Source organism: Dromiciops gliroides, chromosome 6 (assembly GCF_019393635.1).
Source record: "Dromiciops gliroides isolate mDroGli1 chromosome 6, mDroGli1.pri, whole genome shotgun sequence".
Classification (NCBI taxonomy): domain Eukaryota; kingdom Metazoa; phylum Chordata; class Mammalia; order Microbiotheria; family Microbiotheriidae; genus Dromiciops; species Dromiciops gliroides.
Genome location: NC_057866.1, coordinates 55,925,082 through 55,948,341, shown reverse-complemented (window position 1 = coordinate 55,948,341; position 23,260 = coordinate 55,925,082). Strand labels below are relative to the sequence as shown.

At 38.1% G+C, this 23,260-nt stretch overlaps 1 protein-coding gene and 1 non-coding gene across 3 annotated transcripts in view; both read left to right on the top strand.

The window, feature by feature from the left end:
* The window catches only part of IPO7 (importin 7), a 54,138-nt gene extending 33,097 nt beyond the window's left edge, over nt 1-21,041 (top strand). The window contains exons 5-25 of one of the 2 annotated variants that reach the window (XM_043970094.1): nt 270-426; nt 896-985; nt 3,150-3,244; nt 3,352-3,436; nt 4,825-4,959; nt 5,344-5,443; nt 6,808-6,884; nt 7,100-7,216; nt 8,083-8,172; nt 8,581-8,746; nt 9,613-9,773; nt 11,115-11,243; nt 11,938-12,004; nt 12,107-12,232; nt 12,674-12,771; nt 13,854-13,949; nt 14,028-14,248; nt 14,333-14,538; nt 16,527-16,730; nt 17,492-17,608; nt 19,858-21,041. In XM_043970094.1, the coding sequence (XP_043826029.1) occupies nt 270-426; nt 896-985; nt 3,150-3,244; nt 3,352-3,436; nt 4,825-4,959; nt 5,344-5,443; nt 6,808-6,884; nt 7,100-7,216; nt 8,083-8,172; nt 8,581-8,746; nt 9,613-9,773; nt 11,115-11,243; nt 11,938-12,004; nt 12,107-12,232; nt 12,674-12,771; nt 13,854-13,949; nt 14,028-14,248; nt 14,333-14,538; nt 16,527-16,730; nt 17,492-17,608; nt 19,858-19,955 (2,635 nt within the window). In that variant the 3' untranslated portion in view covers nt 19,956-21,041. Of the gene's footprint in view, nt 1-269; nt 427-895; nt 986-3,149; nt 3,245-3,351; nt 3,437-4,824; nt 4,960-5,343; nt 5,444-6,807; nt 6,885-7,099; nt 7,217-8,082; nt 8,173-8,580; nt 8,747-9,612; nt 9,774-11,114; nt 11,244-11,937; nt 12,005-12,106; nt 12,233-12,673; nt 12,772-13,853; nt 13,950-14,027; nt 14,249-14,332; nt 14,539-16,523; nt 16,731-17,491; nt 17,609-19,857 lie in introns of both variants that reach the window. The other variant, XM_043970093.1, reaches the window with a different exon arrangement.
* On the top strand, nt 8,259-8,441 carry LOC122733149. The gene has a single exon (XR_006353742.1). It is a non-coding gene; the product is annotated as a small nucleolar RNA SNORA23 (small nucleolar RNA).
* Nucleotides 21,042-23,260: the final 2,219 nt, after the last annotated feature.

The following is a 23,260-nucleotide window of genomic DNA, read 5'->3' as shown; positions in this document are numbered from 1 at the left end:
AGTGACTTGCCCAGGGTCACACAGCTAGTAAATGTCAGGTGTCTGAGGTTGGATTTGAATTCAGGATATCCTGAATCCAGAGCTGGTGCTTTATCTACTGTGCCATCTAGCTGCCCCTGCCCTTGTGTTTGAAATAAGTTTGGTTTTCCTTAGGTGTTCTCAAGGATGGTGTTTCTGTCTCATTGGGTGCAAAGTATTTGTGGTTGTTGTTGTTTTTACATATAATTGTGATTTTAAATTATGGCTTCTTTTTGTATTTGAACCTAAAGGTACAAGAAGCCAGAAGAACGGAGTCCATTGGTAGCAGCAATGCAGCACTTCCTACCAGTTTTGAAGGATCGTTTTATTCAGCTTCTTCCTGATCAATCTGATCAATCAGTCCTCATTCAGAAACAAATATTCAAGATCTTCTATGCCCTTGTTCAGGTACTCTTGACTCATACTTTCATTGAGGGTGGATGTCTTTGTGTGTGTGTGTGTGTGTGTGTGTGTGTGTGTGTGTGTCTGTCTGTCTGTCTCAGTGTCTTCCATAAAGGATCTGTCCTCCCTTAGATACTTTCCTTGGGGCCTTTTAGTACCTTGTTCACACTTTTATTTATAGAAAGATAATCTGCAGTCACTAGAGAATCCACTTTTCCCAGGTTAAGTTATATTGATAGGACCAGTTATCTAAAATAAAATAAAATCATTTAGTAAAGATATCTTCTAATGGAACATGAACAAAGGGTTTTTTTAGGGTTGGTTATTTTTAATGAGAAGAAAAGATTGGAGTTGGTAATGAGGGATGTTTTTACTAGTTGGAAGCAGAAAATTTAAAAAAACAAAGTTTTTTTGATGGGTAAGTGAACATTTTTGGTGTATTTGATGGATTCAAATAATTTTTTTTCTTTTACAGTATACTCTTCCACTGGAGCTGATAAATCAAGCGAATTTGACAGAGTGGATAGAAATTCTAAAGACAGTTGTAAACAGGGACGTGCCTCCTGTAAGTATATGCCCTCTGGGGAAGATGGGGTGGAGAGCGGTCAGCTTAGGCATTTTTGAAATGTTCCACGGAACATTTCATCAGCTTTTTCCAAAATGTCTCCATTTTGATATGTGTGAGAAGGGCCATTCTCCCTGGCAGAGTAGGAGCTGGGTGCAGGCCGAATGGTTGATGTCTTCCTGCCACACTGTGGCTGAGATAGTAGTTTCTTTCCTTGTTGGTCTTGAGGCAGTTTAAGGCAGTTAGAGGAAAGGAAGCTGGTTGGGCTCTGGCTCAGATCATTTGGAGAGGACGGGCTTGGATAATCATTTTGTATTGGTGGTTTGAACTTGATTAAAGATTTCAATGTTCTGAATCAGGAATTAAGAATATTTTTGTGGTCTTTAACCACACCCATGTAGCTATCCATCCTTCCATTTCATCAATTTGTCACCAACCACAAAGTGACATGTGAGAGAAACTGTCTTAGAAGAACATGAGGTGTGTTCCATAGTGGGAGAATTCACAAGTCAGATCTTTTGTCACTGTTAGGTTGGAGCCAAAGCCTCTCCAGCTTTCTAGCTCTAGTTGTGGTCGGGCATCATTAGAGTCTTGCTTGCCTGAGGTCTGGTTTCAGCCATGGGTGTGTTCAGCCCCTGGTGCAGACTATAGACCTTAGTCTCAGAATTAGTTTTTGAAGACTATCGTGTTGATTTAGTAAAAAGCCTACTGCCAGCAGACCTTTAATACATGCAGGCACCACTTAAGCTAAAGAGAGGGAGCACCTGGATCCTCATCTCGGGTCTGGCCTTGTCCCGGTGTGACCCCAAAGAAGCCTTGCTGCTGGTTCTTTCTTGCTGTCTCTTTACTTCTGGGTATTTCATGTGCTTGTTTCTCAGTCTAGAAGATTAGACAGGAGCTGTAGTCACAGTTCTCTATAGCAAATGAGTAAACGAAAGGTGACAAATGTTTCTATGGAACACCTCTATGTTTAGCATCTGGAGAACCTCTGTCTAATCTACTTAGGATAAGGAAAAGGTCTTTTTAAGAGAAGAATTTGTAAAGTCCTTTGATTTTCGTCAGTGTAGAGAACTCATGGGTCTCACTGACAAAACTTTTCTGCCATTTTTTCTCTAGGGCACTAAGAAGTTAAGCGATTGGGGGGGCCGGCTAGGTGGCGCAGTGGATAAAGCACTGGCCCTGGATTCAGGAGAACCTGAGTTCAAATTCATCCTCAGACACTTGACATTTACTAGCTGTGTGACCTTGGGCAAGTCACTTAACCCCCACTGCCCCACAAAAACCAAACCCCCCCAAAAAAAAAGTTCAGCGATTTTCTCTGGTCATTTAGCTAGTGTGTGTCTCAAGCTGTTTAGCCATCCTGTCCTTCTCAAGGAACGGGCCCCAAACATTTTTTTAGGTGACATTTTTATAGTTATTGCTCATTAGGTTCTGATATTTGCATGCTATGACAATTTGTCTATTTCAAAATGAAGTAAGGGGGACAGCTAGGTGGCACAGTGGATAAATCGGCCCTGGATTCAGAAGGACCTGAGTTCAAATATGGCCTCAGACACTTGACACTTACTAGCTGTGTGACCCTGGGCAAATCACTTAATCCCCATTGCCCCACCCTGCCCGAAAAAAGAAGTAAGATTTGAAAGCACTGTTTAAATTATTTATTGGTTGAATCAGAGTTCCTTATAGGATTTCAGATTTTAAACTTATTGTTAGTAATAGTTGGAAGGATGGTGTTCCTTCTTAGATTTACCTAAAGACTAATTTTCCCTCAAGTGGCCACCGCCTTGTCTGGAAGTTTTATAATACAAATCACCATGATTTGCAGAAATTACTTGAAGTTTACCCATATAAATGGTACTATATCACTCCTAGCTTGCTTTATTTAAATGAAAAAATTTTTACATTGGGAAATCATTTTGGTTTCCATAGGTATGGTTGTAGCATAACGGGGCTTCTACTTAATGTAATTTTAAAAAATCATCATAGGGCAGCTAGGTGGCACAGGGGTTAGAGCACTGGCCCTGAAGTCACGAGGACCTGAGTTCAAATCCGGCATCAGACACTTAACACTTACTAGCTGTGTGACCCTAGGCAAGTCACTTAACCCCAATTGCCTCACCAAAAAAAAAAAAAAATCATCATAGTCAAAATCTTTTCTAAAAAGGAAACCCTTCAAGTTGAAGAGGATGATCGGCCAGAATTACCATGGTGGAAATGCAAGAAGTGGGCTTTACATATCTTGGCAAGGCTTTTTGAAAGGTAAGCTTTCCTTGTGACCAGTAATTAAAAGTGTTCCCCACCAAAATCCCCAAAGGTGGATTTTAAAGCATAGCAAGAGATTATTGGAGATTCTTACTTTGTTTTAGGTATGGGAGCCCTGGCAATGTTTCCAAGGAGTATAATGAATTTGCTGAAGTCTTCCTAAAAGCATTTGCAGTTGGTGTCCAGCAGGTAAAAAGCCCTCATCTTAGAGATTAGCAGAGTTAAAATACCCTAATGCCTCATCATGGCATGATGGTGAACCTGTATTTGACTGCATTGCTAACTAAGTTTCAACTCTTGTGATAATTTGCAGGCTGGAAAGGCTTGTGTTTGGACTATCACCAGACCACTAATCTATGTAATCAATATAGAGAGGCTCAATTCCAGAAGGCTGGCCACCAGGTCTGACCATGTCAGCCCTCTACTTTGTCCTCTTCAGGGCCTCCCTGTCACCTTGGATCCTAATACAAAATGCACTTTGGCATTTGGAACCTTTCATAACCCAGTCTTCTCTTTCCTTTCTAGTCTTTCTTCCACCTTACTGCCATGCACTCTGCATTCTAGTGACATGGGCCTCCTGACTGTTCCTCACATGAGACCATCCAGCTCTTCATTCTGTGAACTCTCATTCTCCTCGTTTCTGCCACCTGTCTTCCTTCATGTCCTAGCTAAAATCCCACCTTTAAAAAGAAGCCTTTCCCTATTCTCCCTCATTGCCATTGCCTTCCTCTTTTGATTTTCCCAATTTACCCAATATGTAGCTTGATTGTACATACTTGTTTGCATGTTGTCGTAGTGTGAACTCCTTGAGAGCAGGCACTATCTTTCTTTGTATCCCAGGAACTTGGCACAGTGCCTGGCACAGAGTAGGTAATTAATGACTACTACTTGACTGACCAGGTAGGTCATGAATTCTTTTGGCCACAGCAGTTGGTGGAAATCATCCACTAAAGATTTGAAGGGGCTGCATCAGTGGATGCAATATTCATAGTATAGAAATGAAGTATAGAAATTTTTTACAGTAAGAAATGCAGCATTTTTTTTAGATTTATTTACATTATGCTCTTCTTAGTTTTCTGATTTCCTTTGCTTAATTACCCAGATAATCTAAGTTTTTAACCATACGTTTCTCTCATTTATATAATCACTAAATATTTACTGTGTACTTTTTGCACACCATAAATTTACTCCTAATAAATGTTTTAATGAATTTCTTTAAAAATAACACAATTTTAAAAATTTAAGCATTTATTAAGTATCTACTAAAAACACCGTTCCTCCTAACTTAATTCTTTTTCCATTTTTTTTTTTAATTAACAGGAATTTATTTTCTCTCCTTACCCCTTCTACTCTTGGTTGAGAAAAAGAAAAACAAAACCCTTCTGGAAAATATGCATAGTCAAGTCAGATTCCTTTTTTGGCCATATCCAAATATGTGCCTTCTCTTACATGTCATGATTTATGATATAAGCATTAGTATTTTAGTATCTGATTTGGGGGCTATGCTTTTATTGCTAAATACTCCTCTCTGTCTTATGTTATCACATATATTAAACTGTCACATTTTCACTCCATAGGTATTGCTAAAGGTGCTGTATCAGTACAAAGAAAAACAATATATGGCTCCTCGAGTTCTACAGCAGACACTGAACTACATCAATCAAGGAGTGTCACACGCCGTCACATGGAAGAACTTGAAACCTCATATACAAGTAGAGTCTCTTTCTAAAGATTTGCAGTTACTGAAATATGATGTTTGTGTATGCATATAGAAAAAGACATGGAAATGGATTCGTTTCCTGTTGTAATTGGCCACTATTTCTGTGACTTTTTTATAGTAGAACTCTCAAACTTGATGAGTTTGGCCTAAAATTAATTACATAGTAAAGTACCACTGAGTTCTTAAAATATCCAGAATATGCCTGCTACCCTCATATATTTATAATTTGAAGAAAGGATGAGGTTAAATAACTCATTGGGCAGATAACTAATGACTTGAGACAAATGCATTCTTTTTAATAGGATTTACATATTAGAGTTTAAAGAAGAGTAGTCCTTGAAGTCTAAAATGGTCACTTTTAACTTTTAAATTACAGGGCATTATCCAAGATGTTATTTTTCCGTTGATGTGCTATACAGATGCTGATGAAGAGCTCTGGCAAGAAGATCCTTATGAATATATACGCATGAAGTTTGGTAAGGAATTGGGCATTTAAAAAAATTGCATCCCAGTTGAACCTGTATTAATTGCATATTGTATTTGGAACAAGCATGAATACAACATTGGTCATAAAGCATTGCTAAGTGAATATCCATGTTCCTAGTGCAAAATTAGCATTGTGTCTGAGGCCAGTCCTGCTACCCTCACCCAGTGCTCTTCTGGCAAGTGTTATAGCATGAGTCGTTAGCTCCTTTCCGTAGAGCTGAACAGAAAGGTCATTGTCTTCATTTTAAGATACTCCAGAAGTGACACTCAAGTTAAAAATGTGAGAATTCAGAAGAAAGTCTAGAAATTGGGCCTCTGGGTCAGTGATAGAATCATATTAAAAGTAGATTTAAAAGGTCCTAGGGCACAATGGCGATATAACCTAGAAAGAGCTCATTTTGAGTGGCCTGGATTTTCTCAGGAAAGTGTCAAGGTCCTTAACTGAGAGGTTGGGGAAGGAAGAGGAAATCTGGAGTGGATTCTTTGTGGAGTGAAATACAGAATCAGTTAGAGGGAAATAAAAGGACTGCCTAGATGAAATTTGATAAAAGGAATTCATAGTGTAGCCAGTCAACAAGACTGCTTCCACCTTTGTTCTTCAGCTCTAGGTAGGAGTAAAGGTGGCAGTTAGTGTGAACACCAAGACTGATGTTGGGCAATAAAATAAGGGGGCAAAGAATTAGAGAGTGAGTGATAGTGGAGCATTGATATAATTTAACACTTGGGCTGCTGGAAAGTAAAGTCAGAACAGGGGAAATGGCCAGAGAATCTCCTGAGGGTTTTACTGAGAATGAAGAATAGTTTCTGGAGGGAGGAGGAATGATAGGAGGTCATGATCGGATAAGGGAATGACCAAGTTCCTAATTAGGGAAATGGAACATTTGTGGGTGATGATGAGCTCAAGTTTGTGACCACCCCTCTCTGGAGCAGGGTCCAGTAAAGCAGTTCATGGGATTGGTTGAAGAATTGGGAGGTTTTGAAGTTTGAGGGAGCATCCATGTTGTATCTTTATACTTTATATGGACACAGAGTGGAATAAATAATAATTGAACTCAAATCTTGTGGTGGGGGGGTTTTTTGTTTGTTTTTGGTTAGTTTATTTATTTATTTGCTGCTGTTGTTGTTGTTCTGGGGCAATGAGGGTTAATTGACTTGCCCAGGGTCACACAACTAGTAAGTGTCAAGTGTCTGAGGTCAGATTTGAACTCAAGTCCTTCTGAATCCAAGGCCGGTGCTTTATCCACTGTGCCACCTAGCTGCCCCCTCAGATCATATTTTATAAGACATTTTTCATTGATAATAGCTGCTGGGAATTACTGTAATTTAAGATGTTCTTATACAATTTGTTTTATAGATGTGTTTGAAGACTTCATTTCCCCCACTACTGCTGCCCAAACACTCTTATTTACAGCTTGTAGTAAGAGAAAAGAGGTAAGTTAATTTTTTTAAGGCAAAATGCCCATTTACAGCCATTGATTGATTGCTCTAAAATGCTAATACAAAGACAACTGCTATACAAATTTACTTTTAATTTGTAACTGCCTTTCCTTATATTGTTGCTCTCTGTTGTGTTGGTGAATATCATGAATCCTTTAAAATTTTTTAGTTTTGAGTACTCAGCATGTTGGCCTTTGTCTTTAATCTAGGTTTTGCAGAAAACAATGGGATTTTGCTATCAGATTCTTACAGAGCCAAATGCTGATCCTCGGAAAAAAGATGGTGCTCTGCATATGATTGGTTCTTTGGCTGAAATCCTGCTAAAGGTATAGAGGCATGGGGGTGGGGGTATGGCAGCATTCTTTTGTGAATCTGATCAGGCTGGACCAGTTTTGGTTCATTGATGCATCGTGGACACATGTACATGCCATTGACATTTGAGGAAAATAAGACCTTTGTGACCTTCCTGCCCTGCTTTTAGTTCAAGCATGGAACAGCTGTGAGCTCTCAAAGGAGGCATAAACTATAACCTAATTTGGGGGAACACATTTCCTAGTAGACTTCTTACTTGGGGGACCCGTTTTATATTTTTGTTATACAAGGAATGAGAGGGATAAAGGGATAAAAAGCAGGCCATGGAACTAGAGGTGTGAGTTCTCAGGTCCTATTCTTGACATATGATAGCTGTAAGCTTGTTGGCACTGAGGCTCTCATTGCTCTCTGCTGGCTTGAAGTCTGTTCTTTCAGATCCCCTTGTTCTGTGTAAGGAGTTGTACACCTAGAGTTCTTTTTACATTTGCAATCAAAGGGCTTGACAAAAAACATTTACAAGTTAATAAGTTCTAAACTTTGATTTGTATTAATAAGCCCAGGTGATTGATTTTGGGTATGTATGCATGTGTGCACACACAAATGTACATGTAAAGTCTGTTTGGGTTTTAAGCTGTGTTTGGAGGGATGAGTTGTTAGGCATTTGGGATTGTGTTGTAGGCCTTCTAAATGATATATTAACCCTGAGAAATTAGATTTTAGTACCAAGCCCAATGGATGACTAGGAAGATTTAGTATAAGGTTTTTTTTTCTGTCGTTGTGATATACAATTTTAGTTTTAACTTTACATTGGCTTTTTTGAAAGAAATAGTTAAAGGGGAATTAAGTTCAGCAAAAATTTATCATCCTTATGTATCAACAGAAAAAGATCTACAAAGATCAAATGGAGTACATGTTGCAAAATCATGTGTTCCCTCTCTTCAGCAGCGAACTAGGCTACATGAGAGCAAGGGTAAGCATATTTTAAAACTTGCTTTTCTCCCTCTTTTCCCTTTTGGTACTTAATTACGTGTGGGCTGTTGGTTTCCTAAATGGCTGCAGCTTCCGTGTGCATAGTTCCCATCTGTGTCTGGTAGCATTATCTGCTTGTGTTTTGCATTCAGATGCTGCTGCCCACACACAATCCTGCAGCCAGAGAGAAACTTGGGATCATAGTACTGGCCTAGTGACGTCTTTGCGGACAAACCTACCACTGGTCAGCCTCCGAACTCCCAGACAAGAAACTTTGATGTTTAATAACTCTTGGTTATGATGTGGCTTCTTTTTGCCCCTGTTCCTATTTATTTATGGAAAAAAAACATCATTCTATAGGGTTGAAATGAGATGAGGCATTTTTACTTGTTAACCACATCTTTTCAAGGCTTGCTGGGTGCTTCATTATTTCTGTGAAGTGAAGTTCAAGAGTGACCAGAACCTGCAGACGGCCTTGGAACTGACAAGACGATGTCTGATTGATGACAGGGAGATGCCTGTGAAAGTAGAAGCTGCTATTGCCCTTCAAGTTCTGATTAGCAATCAGGAAAAAGGTAAGACTATATTGAAATCTCTATAAATTAAATTTTTTTACCTTCTTTTTTTGGGGGAGGGTGGCGAGGCAATGGGGGTTAAATGACTTGTCCAGGGTCACACAGCTACTGTGTCAAGTGTCTCAGGCTGCATTTGAATCCGGGGCCAGTGCTTTATCCACTGTGCTACCACTTGCCCCAAATCATTTTTATTGATGACTTTAAATGTGTATTTATTGGTTTGGTTTATATATCGCCTTCATTTCCATCTGTATCCCTCCCTCTCCCCTTTCTAGTACCAAAGAGGAAAAAAATTTTTTTAATTCTGTGAAACTAACTGGCACACTTACTAACTTCTGACAGCCTCAGCAATGTTCCACTTTCACTGTCCCTCCAGTGGAGGGAAGGTGCATTTTGTTGTCCTTTCCATTTCTGTTGTTGAAACCTCACTTGGTGTATAATTTCCTCATTCTTTTTACTTCACTCTGTATCAGTTTGTTCAGTTCATATAAATCTTACATAAATTTTCTGCATATGTATGAATAGGAAATTATACACAGAGGTAGACTAGCTGAAATGGAAATCTTTTGGTGTCTCCCTCCTAGACATTCCAAAGCTGTAGCTCTGGGCAGTGGGGCATCACCATGGGTGGAGGTATCACTTCCTCTTCTCAGGCCAATGGAAGGCAGCATGTAGTAGTGGGAAGGGAAGTCTTTTGAGCCAGAAGATGGAAGGTTTGGTTTTGGATGTCCCCACTTCTGGGCTGAGTGGCCCTTTCTCAGTGTGCCATCTTTAAAGCCAAGGTTCCTGAGGCCTTTTCTGAAAGTCCATTGTGATAGCAATGAAAAGTAGTATATAAGTAATGTGAACTTTTTTTTGTCTTGCAGCTAAAGAATATATCACACCATTCATTAGGCCTGTAATGCAGGCTCTTCTTCATATCATAAGAGAAACAGAAAATGATGATCTCACCAATGTGATTCAGAAAATGATTTGTGAATACAGTGAAGAGGTTACTCCCATTGCTGTTGAAATGACACAGCACTTGGTAAGTGTTGTGTGCTGGGAAGCTGGCTTTGGTAGAAGATGGGTTTAACTGAGTGATTCATAAGGACCTTTCCACTTGTGAATTTCTCTGATTTCATTGTACATAGTGGTTCCGTTCTAGTTTGAGCATTTACATGGCAATTTAGACCGTTTCCTTACGTGTTATCTTCTATAGGTTACCCAGCCATATGTTTGCAGGAAATTGTGCTTTTACAACCTGAGTAAGTCCCATACTTCATAAAAGCCATAAATTCAAAACAAAAACAAAAAAATCCAATACACCCAAGGCTCTTTTCCCTCAGGTTGCTAACTGTGAACTTGTGTTTCTAAGAGCATTGGGGTCCTGATATTTGCAAGGATGGAGGGGTTTGCTTTTGCTTGGGAGAATTTAGATATTTACCACTGAATATCTTACTGCTTACTATTGTTTTGAAACATCAGTTCTTCAAATATTCTAGCTCTAGTAGCTGTTATTTGGTTTTAGAAGGGGAAATCTTACCTTTCCTAGATAGAAAGTGACCGTGAATCTCTCCAAGTTGTAATATTTCAGTTAATGACTGACTTTCAGTGCCATTTCTTTGAAAATGAATTTACCAGGGACAGCTAGGTAGTGCATTGGATAAAGTACCGGCCCTGGATTCAGGAGGACCTGAGTTCAAATCCAGCCTCAGACACTTGCCGTTTACTAGCTGTGTGACCCTGGGCAAGTCACTTAACCCTCATTGCCCAGCAAAAAAAGAAAAAAAGGGGGGCAGCTAGGTGGCGCAGTGGATAGAGCACAGGCCCTGGAGTCAGGAGGCCGGATTTGAACTCAGGCACTTCTGAATCCAGGGCCGGTGCTTAATCCACTGCGCCACCTGGCTGCCCCCTTTTATGATCTCTTTAGGAAAACGACCCAATAGTGATATTGCTGGGTCAAAGGGTATGCACAGCTTTATAGCCCTTTGGGCATAATTCCAAATCATTCTCCAGAATGATTAGATCACAGCTCCACCAACAATGCATTAGTGTTCCAATTTTCCCACAGCTTCTCCAACATTTATCATTTTCCTTTTTTGTCATATTAGCCAATCTGGTAGGTGTGAGGTGGTACTTCAGAGTTGTTTTAATTTGCATTTCTCTAATCAATAGAGATTTAGAGCATTTTTTCATAAGGCAATAGATAGCTTTGGGTTTTTTTCATCAGAAAACTGCCTCTTCATATCCTTTGACCATTTCTCAATTGGGGAATGACTTGGATTCTGGTATTTTATTTTGTTAGCTTTCCATAATCGTTATGGGCAACTTTCAGAAAGGTAATGCTTTGTGTTGGTTTAGTTAATCAGACATTCTGCTGTTCCAGGCCATGACATTTAACCAGGTAATCCAGACTGGGCCAGACGAAGAAGGAAGTGATGATAAAGCAGTAACAGCTATGGGAATCTTAAACACAATAGATACCCTTCTTAGTGTGGTGGAAGATCATAAAGAGGTAAGAAAATGATTGCTCCAAAGCTAACCATGCACATCTCTCATGGTTTGATGGCAAAAGGATATGGGCAATTCTTTTGATGTCTTTGGTCTTTTACTTTCCTCCATTTGTCCTTTTCTGGGATTCAGTTTATTTGGGTCAGGTTCCTTGAATTTATCAAGGGCAGTATCTTCCTATATGTTTATCTTCAGCAAGTCTCTACCAGCATTTAGGTAAGGAACTAGTGTTACAAAAATTTTAGAAGGAAAATAAACCATATATTATTCAGTAGGCATCTGGATCCCTAATAAGTTAAACATGAAACAGCACCTTATGGCCATGTGGATTGTCAGGTGCTTTTTTCCTCCTGGTAGATGCAGTTAGGAATCCTTGATATTGTCATACCTGGTGAAACAGTGATCTTGGGTATCTCTCAAACATCAGCATTTACATTTTCTTCTCAGTGCCTGTTAAGTTTTAATTTTAGTTGATCTTTTCTAGTATTTTAAATATTTCCTGCTTATTCTGTACTTAAAAAATTTTTTTGGTGGTGTTCATTCTCCAATCACAAAAAATCTGCTTGTTGGGTACAATTTGAGAATTAAGAGTGAATCTGTTTGTTTTGAAATTGTGATACTTTAGATATTTTGGAGGCAGAAACTTAGTCATGGAGTGGGTTCTGATGTGATAATTTCACTTTTCTATTCTCTTTCAGATAACACAGCAGCTAGAGGGCATCTGTTTGCAAGTCATTGGTACAGTTTTACAACAGCATGTTTTAGGTATATTTATATATGTATTTTGTATGGAATAAGGGGTCTGATGTCAGATAATTCCAATTTTATGTGAACAAAGTAACTCCTTCACAATTCATTCTGTTTCAGAGTTCTATGAGGAAATCTTTTCCTTAGCTCATAGTTTGACCTGTCAGCAAGTCTCTCCACAGATGTGGCAGCTTTTGCCTCTTGTATTTGAAGTCTTTCAGCAGGATGGATTTGATTATTTTACAGGTAAGAAGTCAACTTTGAAATATTCTGGCTTCTTTGTAATATCAATTGTTTTGGTCCCCAGGTAAAATTTTCTTAGACAAGGAAAATTGAAAAAAATTTTTTTCTTCTTTTTTTCACTCAGAATCAGCACACAGGGAAAATAAAATTCTTTTGCCCATCCAAGCCTTTGATTCTAATAAATTTAGCCTAATAGAGAATAGTTAATAAGCAGAGTAACTTACTAAAAAGGACTCATTTAGTAAACCTGGGTTCAAGCAGTACATATTGCACAGGGGTTTTTTCCTGAAATGTTCCATTAACATGAGGAGTTTTGCTTTTTATTTTTAATTAAAAAATGAATTCCTCTAAGCTAGCATCCTCTTGTTCCAACAGAGCTGAAAAAAACCTTTTGTTACAGTGAAACACATCACATGTATAATTGATGATTTTTATTTAACACAGATATGATGCCTCTTCTCCATAATTATGTAACTGTGGACACAGATACTCTTTTGTCGGATACCAAGTATCTTGAAATGATATACAGCATGTGCAAAAAGGTAGGTATCCCAACTTAGTGATTGTCAGAATCAGTGACAGTGCTCCTGCTCTGGTCCTCCGGTGGTATCTGACCCCCCTCTGTGATGGGGCTGGTGTTCTCCATCATCACTCAGGGATCCTGTGCCACAGCTTCCAGCTGTCTACTATTCCTTTGAATCCTTGGAGCTAAAAGGCATATAGGACAAGAACTAGGATCATAGGTATGGTATGATGTAGGTTGGAAAGAAAGCACTTGGTTTACTGTTAGGTGCCTCTGAGCTGAGTGAGACAACTTGTCATGGTGAACTCCAGGTTCTTTAGTCATAAAAGAATAATAATAATATTCATGCCCCCCAGAACAGAATTGTTGAGGAAAATGCCTTTACATTTTTAAAGGTATTGGATATTGCAAAATCAGCCTAATAATGACTCTTGAGAGGCATTGCCCTTTCATGGAAAGACAAATAAATGTGTAATGAAGATCTTAAGCATTCCAAGCATACTGTGCATCATTTATTTGCAAGACATTCATGGGCTAGGCTGTAAATTAACATTCTCTCTTTAATTTCATTGTGTAAAATGAGCAGGTGGGATTATGTGACATTTGCTAAATCTTGTGATTTGTTGGCACCAGGTATAGGCACTGTACAAAAATCTTTTAAGGCATTTTCCTTCTTACAGTGTAGGAAGGAACATTTTTTTTTTTTTTAGTGAGGCAATTGGGGTTAAGTGACTTGCCCAGGGTCACACAGCTAGTAAGTGTTAAGTGTCTGAGGCCGGATTTGAACTCAGGTACTCCTGACTCCAGGGCCGGTGCTCTATCCACTGCGCCATCTAGCTGCCCCAGGAAGGAACATTTTTAACTGAAGCAAATACCTTTTGTATATTGTAAATAGTATCTCATAGCTAAATAGTACCAGCTTTTTCTATGGATCTATTGCTTCTTTCCTTGGTTGCCCCAAACCTTCACTCAGGGAAAGAGCAGCGGCTAGTGTGTATAGTTCACCTCACCAAGAGAACGGGCAGGAGGAAGTCCTCCACCCTATGTACTTTGACCTCATTTTCAGAAGCTTCATGCTAATTTTATCTTGTACTTTGATAGGTCTTGACAGGAGTAGCAGGAGAAGATGCAGAATGTCATGCTGCCAAGTTATTGGAAGTGATCATTCTACAGTGTAAAGGACGTGGCATTGATCAGGTCAGTAACATACCAGCTGTGTTGATTTTTTTAGCATATCAGGGAGGAAATACCAGACATATATTTATTGCTTTACAGTGTATTCCTTTGTTTGTGGAAGCTGCATTGGAGAGACTGACCAGAGAAGTCAAGACGAGTGAACTCCGAACAATGTGTCTTCAGGTTGCCATTGCAGCTCTCTATTACAACCCTCATCTGCTCCTCAACACCTTAGAAAATCTTCGGTTTCCCAACAATGTTGAGCCTGTCACAAATCACTTCATCACACAGTGGCTTAATGATGTTGATTGTTTCTTGGGGTAAGTGACTTAATAAGGAGAACTGCATCTCAGCTAAACTTCGTGAAGACCTTTTTGCCACTAAATGTCTGTTTTTGTTTTTAGGCTTCATGATCGAAAGATGTGTGTTCTTGGCTTGTGTGCTCTTATTGACTTGGAACAAATACCACAAGTTTTAAATCAGGTTTCGGGACAAATTCTTCCAGCTTTTATCCTTTTATTTAATGGGTTAAAAAGAGCATATGCTTGTCATGCAGAGCATGAAAATGATAGTGATGAAGATGATGAAGCCGATGATGATGAAGAAACAGGTAAGGGGATTGAAATGATGAAGTCCCCAACTTGCGCCTTACAGCAGAGAACAAGTTGGGATTAGAAGACCCAGGCTCCATGGTGGGGCTGTCACATTTGTGTGTGATCTAGTGTGGTGTATCAGGGAAAGGGCACTCACTGCCCATTAGACGTCAGTAACCTGACTCACTTAGAACCTTTGGGCAAAGTCTGTTGTCTGACACCAACCCCCCCCCCCCACACACACACACACCCACACCATCTTGCTGATTGAAATGTTCTCAAAGATCACTTCCAGCTTTAATGGTTTGTGGTTAAAATTAGACTTGATAATAAATAATTATTATATATTCTAATAAATACATTTTTAGGGAGTATAGTATATTTTTGGTTATATAGCTCTAGATTTTGGAGAAAATATTGTGTTTATATTTGGACGAGTATTTTCTTGGAGCTAGTTTCAGAATATATTTTTGCCATGAAAATTAGGCACTTGGGGATTTAAATAAACAAATTTAGTTACAAGTAACCTAGTCTGTTTTTAAAAAATGAAATGTACAGTAAACTCTCTCTTATCTGGCATAGTTGGGGAGACTAGAGTTTGGTTGTTTTCTCATTCATCAGATAATCTGGTTAGCTGAGAGAGCTCCTGAATGGGAATGAATCTCCTTGGGCATTAAGGAGGTGCTTGAAAGTTACCCATTGCCATAGGATCACCATGGTCATGAACTTCATAGTACTTGTCCTGAGCAAGGCCAGAAGCCCTAGTTGAGATTTTTGATTCATCGAGTGCCAGATAACAGAGTGTTTACTAAATGCATTTCTCTTCAGGTTGGATTAGTTGTAACAACCTCTCTCAGCAGCCCTCTTGCATACTAACATTCCAGCACACCTGCCATGCAAAGGTAAATCAAGTGGACCCTGGGTACTCCTTTTCACCTATTAGATGCACAATTGTGCTGGTAATAGGGACCTGGTTGATGATAAAAGACTATTTAATGCCACTATAGGGGAAGGTTAGTAAGGGTCCTGGTTCAAATTTAAGAAAATGAGGGGGTTGACCCGTACTGAGATTTCCTTCCAGCCATGTTTTTATGAACTAAACTTTTGCCTAGTCTTTATCAGAAAAAAACGGAGTCCTTATTTGATGTAATGGATGTGCCACAGCCTTAGTGATGAGTATATTAGCTTTTGTTCTCTCCATCCCTTGTGTCATTATAAGAATTTCTGAATTTGAGTTGGGTGGTAATTTGGAGAAGGAAGGAATAGGTCATGGAGAAGGAGTCATCTTTTGAAATTTAAATTTTTTCAGAAGATAGGACTTTTGTGGTAGGGAAAATTTTTGTCTAGTGAAAAATTTACTGCAAGCTAATTCTCTTTCTTTCTATATTCTTGGGAAAAGTGCTTCTTGAGCTCTTGTTAATATTTGTGTGACCTTGGGTTTGTCACTTAATTTCTGAATCCTCATTTTCTTTAAAGATGACTTTAGACTAGATCCTATATAACACTCTAACATATGGTAGTTATGATCTGAATGTCAATTGGATCATTATTTTTAATTTCTATTAATGCTTTGAGGTATTAACACCATGAAGGTATTAGGAAATATACAGCATCATACTGAAAAGAGCTGAATTTGAAGTTAAGGGACCTTAATCATATTGTCTTAGTGTTTGAGGGACCTTCCTTTCTAAATAAATTTTTTACATAAAATTAATCAACAAGGGCTATGTTATATATGGTTTCTAATGTCCTCTGAACCCTCTCAAAAGTAGTTGTATGTGGGGTTTTTAACTGCATTTGTATTTAAATTTTCTTTTGACGTTTTCTTTAATAACTTGCTTATAGCTTATAAGTCTGCTTCTAAAATGGGTTTTCAAAATGATTAATGGTGTCCTGAAATTGTTGAGTTGTAGAACTAACAGTATACTTATTCCTGTGAATGTATTATAATTTGTAATTTAAAATGATCTTAAGTTAAAAAAACATTCCTGTTCTTTGACAGAAGAGCTTGGAAGTGATGAAGATGATATTGATGAAGACGGGCAAGAATATTTAGAGATTCTGGCTAAGCAGGCAGGAGAAGATGGAGATGATGAAGAATGGGAAGAAGATGACGCAGAAGAAACTGCCCTGGAAGGCTATTCCACAATAATTGATGATGAAGAGAACCCTGTTGATGAGTATCAGATATTTAAAGCTATATTTCAGAGTAAGTAAATCCAATATGACTCAAATTATAACTTCTTAGATCTGTGCACACTTTCTATACTAGTTAATCATCCTAAAAATAGGTAGGTATCTAATTTAGAATATGTTGATCTAAATGGATATTTGTGAATTAGTTTTAAATTTTAATTAATTTTTTTTAACTATCCAGAGTACAGCAGGTGCTTAATGCTCAGATAAATTTATGCTCAATACAAAGACATTTAATAGCTATATGAAAATGTAATGGGCTACTTCAATAAGGTGTGATATATATCATCACTGTGTTCAAGCAGGTTGAGTCATTACTGTTGAACAAAAGCAGCTTAAATCATAACTTTCACTGAAATATTAATCACTTTGTTTTATACCAGTTGTGCCGAAGGCTTAGAAAAAATATGCCAAAAATCCAGTGTCCTGTAACTTTTAGGTGTTGTTTTTTAAATTTTCTTCTCTGAAATGGTAATTTATATATTAATTTGAGGTGACCATTCTATAGACCTGTGGGTGCTGAAGGTCTCAGTTTTAAGTATAGTTAAGTATAGTGTAAATTGGAGGAGGAATGAGAGAGGTTCTATAGGGTGGGCAAAATGGAGCTCTTCAACAATGCTCTCTCGAACAGCTCAGAACTCATGATTTGGAAGGCTTCCTCCAGATAACTACCTATATTTAGAGTGGCTGCTACACGCAAAAATGAAACCTTATATAGTGTGATTGGTGATAATTTTTCATTTCTTTCTCTTTACCTTTTTTTTTTTTTTTAAGCTATTCAGAATCGTAATCCTGTGTGGTACCAAGCTCTGACTCACGGTCTTAATGAAGAACAAAGAAAACAGTTACAAGACATAGCAACTCTGGCAGACCAGAGACGAGCAGCCCACGGTACTTCCATATGCTTTATTCTTTTTTGAGTGCCATATTTTTGGTTAAAACCCTTCTGCTCCAAATGTATATTTATGTTGTTTCTTACAGACCACATGGTTAATGTGATTTATCACTATTAATAGAATTTTAATGATAATTATCCTTATTATTTCATTAGACATCTTGAATTTACTGCGTGCACAGTCACCAAATTGCTTTCTATTCATAGCTTTAAAGAGTGCCGAGTGCTATCATATGGTAGCAAGCTACTAATTATCAGTCATAGGGATATAGTTTTTTAAAGTATTTTGTTCACAGAAATCCTATAAGGTAGATAATGCTATTCAGAATCTTTATCAGTGCCCTTCCCTCAATCTCAAGATTGCTTTTGCTTCCTGTTTTGCTGAAACAACAGAACCCCTCTGATGGGAGCCTTTTCTCCTGCTCTTCACCTAAACTCCTTTGCCTCTTTACCCGGCCTTTCCTTTCCTCCTATCTGTGAAGAACGCATGGCATGCATGCCCTTCTTGCCAGATTCAACGCCTTAATTTGGCCCAGTTATTGGTTATTTATTCTCTTTCATCTTCAGTCTCTAATTTTTCCCCACAGCCTTCAAGTAAACCTTTTCCTTAACTCAGAGAATCTCTATATTTACCCCAACATCCTCTTTTCTCAACCCTTCTGTATGTGGCTCCCGAACTCATTTGACAGTCGGTCATTTCCCAGGACTCCAGTGATCTCCTGATGTTACATCAGGCCCTTTCCCTGCAATCTTTCTTCTTAATTCTTGTTCCATTGGCTTTCTTGACTCTCCTGGTGCTCTTCCTACCTGTTTGACCTTCCCTTTGAAGTCACATTTGCTTGCCCCACCTCCTGCCCACTCAGTATGGATGGTGCTCCAAAATTCTATCAGAGACTTCTTTATACTTTTTTCCTTTAAATATTTCTTTTGCTTCCTAAGATTGAAATAGTGTGTCTGTGGTGATGAATTCTATATTTATATTCATTTCCTTATTCTCTCCTGTATTCTAGTCATTGTCTCCTGTCCTTTCTTTGGTGTCCCGTAAGAAAATCGAACTCCTCCACAAAACATGAATCATTTTCTTCTTCCCTAAACTGCTGCCCCTCCTAATTTTGTGTGTTTTTGTTGAGGGCATGCCCTTCCTCCCATTCACTAAGCTTTTTAATCTTGAGTCCTCTTTGAATCTAATATCTCCTTCACCCCAAATACCTAGAATTTACTGCTTCAGCCTCCACACCATTCCATCTGTAGCCTTTCCCCTCACACTACTGCCATCCTAGATTTAACATCGTTTGCTCAGTCTACTTTTTCTCCAATCTATTATCTTGTAAAAAAATCATTCATGCTTTTTTTGTTTTTCAACTAACCCTTTTTTCTATTCAGCTGCCCAGATAATTTTCCTGATGTACAGATCTCATCACAGAATTTCTTGCACAGAAACTTTCAGCAGATAAAACTGCTCATCCCAATACACAAAGCTTTTCCAGTTGTGTTCTCATTTACCTTTCTGGCCTCATTTCATGTAATCCCTCTTGATCCAGCCATATGCAGTATTGGCTTTCTTGAACTCAGCATTCCATCTTCTGTCTTATCTTCCTTCAAGACTGAGTTCAGATGCTCCTGATAACCCCACTCACTCTGGTACTCTTACATTACTTCTCCTAATTTTACTTGTTACCATCTTCCTTCTTGAGGTTAGCTACTGTTACATTTTGTCTTTGTATCCCCACTGCAAGGCACCATAATGCACAGAGAACTAGGCCTGGAGTCAGGAAGACCTGAGTTCAAATGTGGCCTCAGACACTTATTAGTTTTGTGATCCTGGGCAAGTCACTTCACCCTGTTTGCCTCAGTTTTCTCATTTGTAAAATGAGCTGGAGAAGGAAATGGCAAACCACTCTAGTGCCTTTGCCAAGAAAATGCCAAATGTGGTCATGAAGAGTCAGATATAACTGAACAACAAAATCCCTGGTAGCTGTACAGGCCACACCGAATGAGTTGAACTTTTGCATATAATTGGAAAGCATTTTCCAGTCATGTCTGTAGCATTTTATTGGTTACACAACTGGACTTTTTTACAATAGCAAAAGTCTGTTATGAGCTATGGGGTTGTTAGGATTCTTAACCTGAGAAGTCTGTTGTCAAACTGAATATTCTTATTTGACTGCCAACAGACAATTTTGCCTCTTTATGTAATAATGAATACTTTCTTTCAAAAATCTAACATAAATGTTTTGTTTTCCAGAATCCAAAATGATTGAAAAACATGGAGGATACAAATTCAACGCTCCAGTTGTGCCAAGTTCATTCAATTTTGGAGGTCCAGCCCCTGGGATGAATTGAATTATCCCTTTCTTTCCTGCTACCGTGTGATTGTAGTAAAGAGCTTGTGTTCCTCCCAGTAGTGGTTCCAGAACTGGTTTGTGTTCTCTACAGCTCACTCTAAACTAATTGATCAATAGATTGGACAGAAAACCCAGGAAGTGTGGGACCTGATCATTCAACCTGGCACTGGAAAGTAAACCGGAGGGGTATTCGTTGGGGTAGGGGGAGGGGTGGGTAGTTTTTGTTTTGTTTGGGGGTGGGAGGGTTGTTTTCATTTTTTTTTTTTGGAAGAAAAGAAGAACCTGACTTTGGAGCTTCAAATGACACACTGTGGAGATCTGCAAACAAATGAGGGGATGTCATAAAGGCAGCTTTTCTTTTTCTGAGGAAAAAAATAGGCATGGGCTGCAGGACTATTTAAAATGTCTCATTTACAGTACAAGCTCAAAGGTAGATGTAATTTTTACACTTATGAATATTTTGCCCAGTTTCCTTCCCTTCCCCATCCCCCTCCCCATCGGGTCTTTATTCTTTTGATGTAAATAAGGTAATCTGGATAGCCTTACCTAATCTTCATCATTTCCATTTATCAAAGATTGTTCCTATATAGATTATTGGACACTTATTGTAGCACTACATAACTGATACAAATCTGTAAATGAATTAGCACTTTCATATTGAAACAAGCCTGCTAGCCTATGTATAAAATAGCAAAATGTTTGCTGTTTATAAAAAGAAGGGATGTGATAGGGAGGGGGGCTGGGGTAATTTCAAGTTATTAATTTAAAAATGAACTAGCAGTTTTGTACCTGGTGACTGTGGTGCACTCACCTCTGACAGTGACTTGAATTCGGTATGTAAAAAGGGGTTAGTGATACTTCATTGCTGCTAAAAAATGGCAACACCCTCTGTGTCTTTTGTTTTTTCTTAAGGCTCTCAATGTACAAGTGGAAATCTGGATATAAGACCTTAATGTAAAAATGAGAAAGGTTATCTTCTCTGAAGCATGTAAATTGGACCTAAGTTCTGCTCTTAAAGAGTTGATTGAAGTGTGTGGATGAACATCTATATATGCAATCTATTAAAAGAACTTAATTCGGCTGATATGGCTTGATTTGATGCGGTTTTTTCCTAATTTTTAAAACTTTTATTATATTGATGTAGTTTCCCCCCTGCACCTGGTAATAGTGCTAAGTGCTTGATTTCCTTCTGTTTTTGCATTTAAACAACCACATGTGTGTCTCTGTGCCTATCACAGTATCTATCTCTTAATTCAATCAGTAGGCACAGCTCTCTCTGGGACCACTATTGATACCACTCCCAAAAACAAGCCAGCAGCTAGATGGTGCATAGAGGTTGGTTTGCCATCCCTCAACCTATTGACACCTCTAAAAGAAATCCTTAGTTTCTTATCTTGCATTGATCATTGAACTTAAATATTTGTCTAGTTAGTCATTGTTGATTTGGGTTGTTTTATATATATTATATATATATATATACATACACACACACTAACATGTATCAAAGTGTTGTGTTATTGGATTCTAAGCTATTTTAATTTAAATGCTGTTGGGTCTCAAGCTAGAGAATTGATTACATCTGTAAAAATGAAACGTGCACATATTGATATTCAAAATGCAAAACTTCAGAATAATGGTTGTCTTTGTGTATTTCTTGTATGTTAATAAGTAAGTCTTCTTTTTTGAATATGTCGTTTTCTTGAAGGGCAAGCAGTTAAAATGTTTATTATCCCCATACATAGGTTATCAGAAGGCATTCCTAAGTCCCATTACTTAGATTTGGGCATTTGACCTTCTAATTCTGTGCCCTGGGTACAAGACTCAGCTGGCCATCTAAAAAATCAGTATAGTTGATACTGATTTATGTGTTTCTCTTAATGTTGAGATCAAGTGTGTCACTATGCCACAACCTTTATTTCTCATCAATTTGTATAGTTAGCCATTCTCATGTGAATCTGATAGCATCATCCAGGTGCTTGAATCTGTCATGGACCTATAATAGTTTAAATAAAACCTGAAACAGTTATATGTTTTTGGTGTTATATATAGGAGTGGACAATACTTGAATGGGGTTATAGAAAAGCCACCTATTGCCACCTCTTCTTCCCATCCCTCCAAATCTCCTCCCCACAATTCCAAATATTCTATTTTTGGCTTCCTTGTTTTAGACTTCATTATTAAATAAATTGATCATTTTAATTTTCACGTTACTAATCTGTCATGGAAACGGCCATCTCTAATAAAGGTTTATTATTTTCATGTCATAGTATTAACGTTCTCTTTTGATAAGGTACTTTTAACTCAAAAGAAATTAATGGGTGGTATGTGAGAATTTGGGAAGCAAAGACTGAGGCTTATTAAATTCAGGGTAGTTTTCAACACCAAACTGAACTTAAAATACAGTGGAATCCTATTCCCAGGGATTGTTTAGGAAATAAATAAAAAGAGACATCATTTGGCAATTTACTCTAAGACCTTATTGTAAAATAGTGATGACCTCTAGTATCTTACTGAGTGAGTTAGATATACTTAACTTCAAGGAAAACTTCATTCTTCAGTATAACTAATTATCACTAGTTTATATACCTTGTATCCATGTTGCCATGTTTTTTAAAGTTTGTTCCTTGTTTCTTAAAATCTTAAATTACAAATAGGTGGAATAACAGTTTTATTGTTATTTCCTTTTGTTTTATTTTGTTTTTTAATGGATGTTCTAAAAATGTAGAGGCTTGACATTTTTATCTTAGATGGTATTAAATGTTCAGGCAAAAATACTCATACATCCTTGGGAACAAAAGTCATCCATTTTGTAGAAATGTATATTCCTAGTACTAAATAAAAGAAATAAATTTGTTTCTCTACAGGTTATATATAAAATGTTGGCTGCTAATCTCCACAAGTTACCAAGATGGTGGCTTCTATGCTCACCTCATGAAGACCAGAACCCTAGAACAATGGTGGCCAACTTTAGGCCTAGGCATGGCTCTTTGGAGCTTCATGTGCTGGCCATCCATTGGAGCAAGCATGAAGAAAAGGCATTGGCAATTGTATTTAATATTGAGGGTAAAAGAGATAATCATGTTCTCAGGAAGATACGGAAAAATGAATTATGTAAACATTTGTTGGTCTGTTCATTTAATTAGTTATTAAAAGTTTGGAGAAAAAAAATCCTATGACTCTTTGTTGATAAACCTGGTGAATTTTGGCTCCTACCCTTGCTATAGAGCTTCACTTGTGTTGGTAAAGGAGTCTTGAGTGCCAGGTTAAACTGTCCCTCTCTGACTCACTTAAAACTGAGTTCCA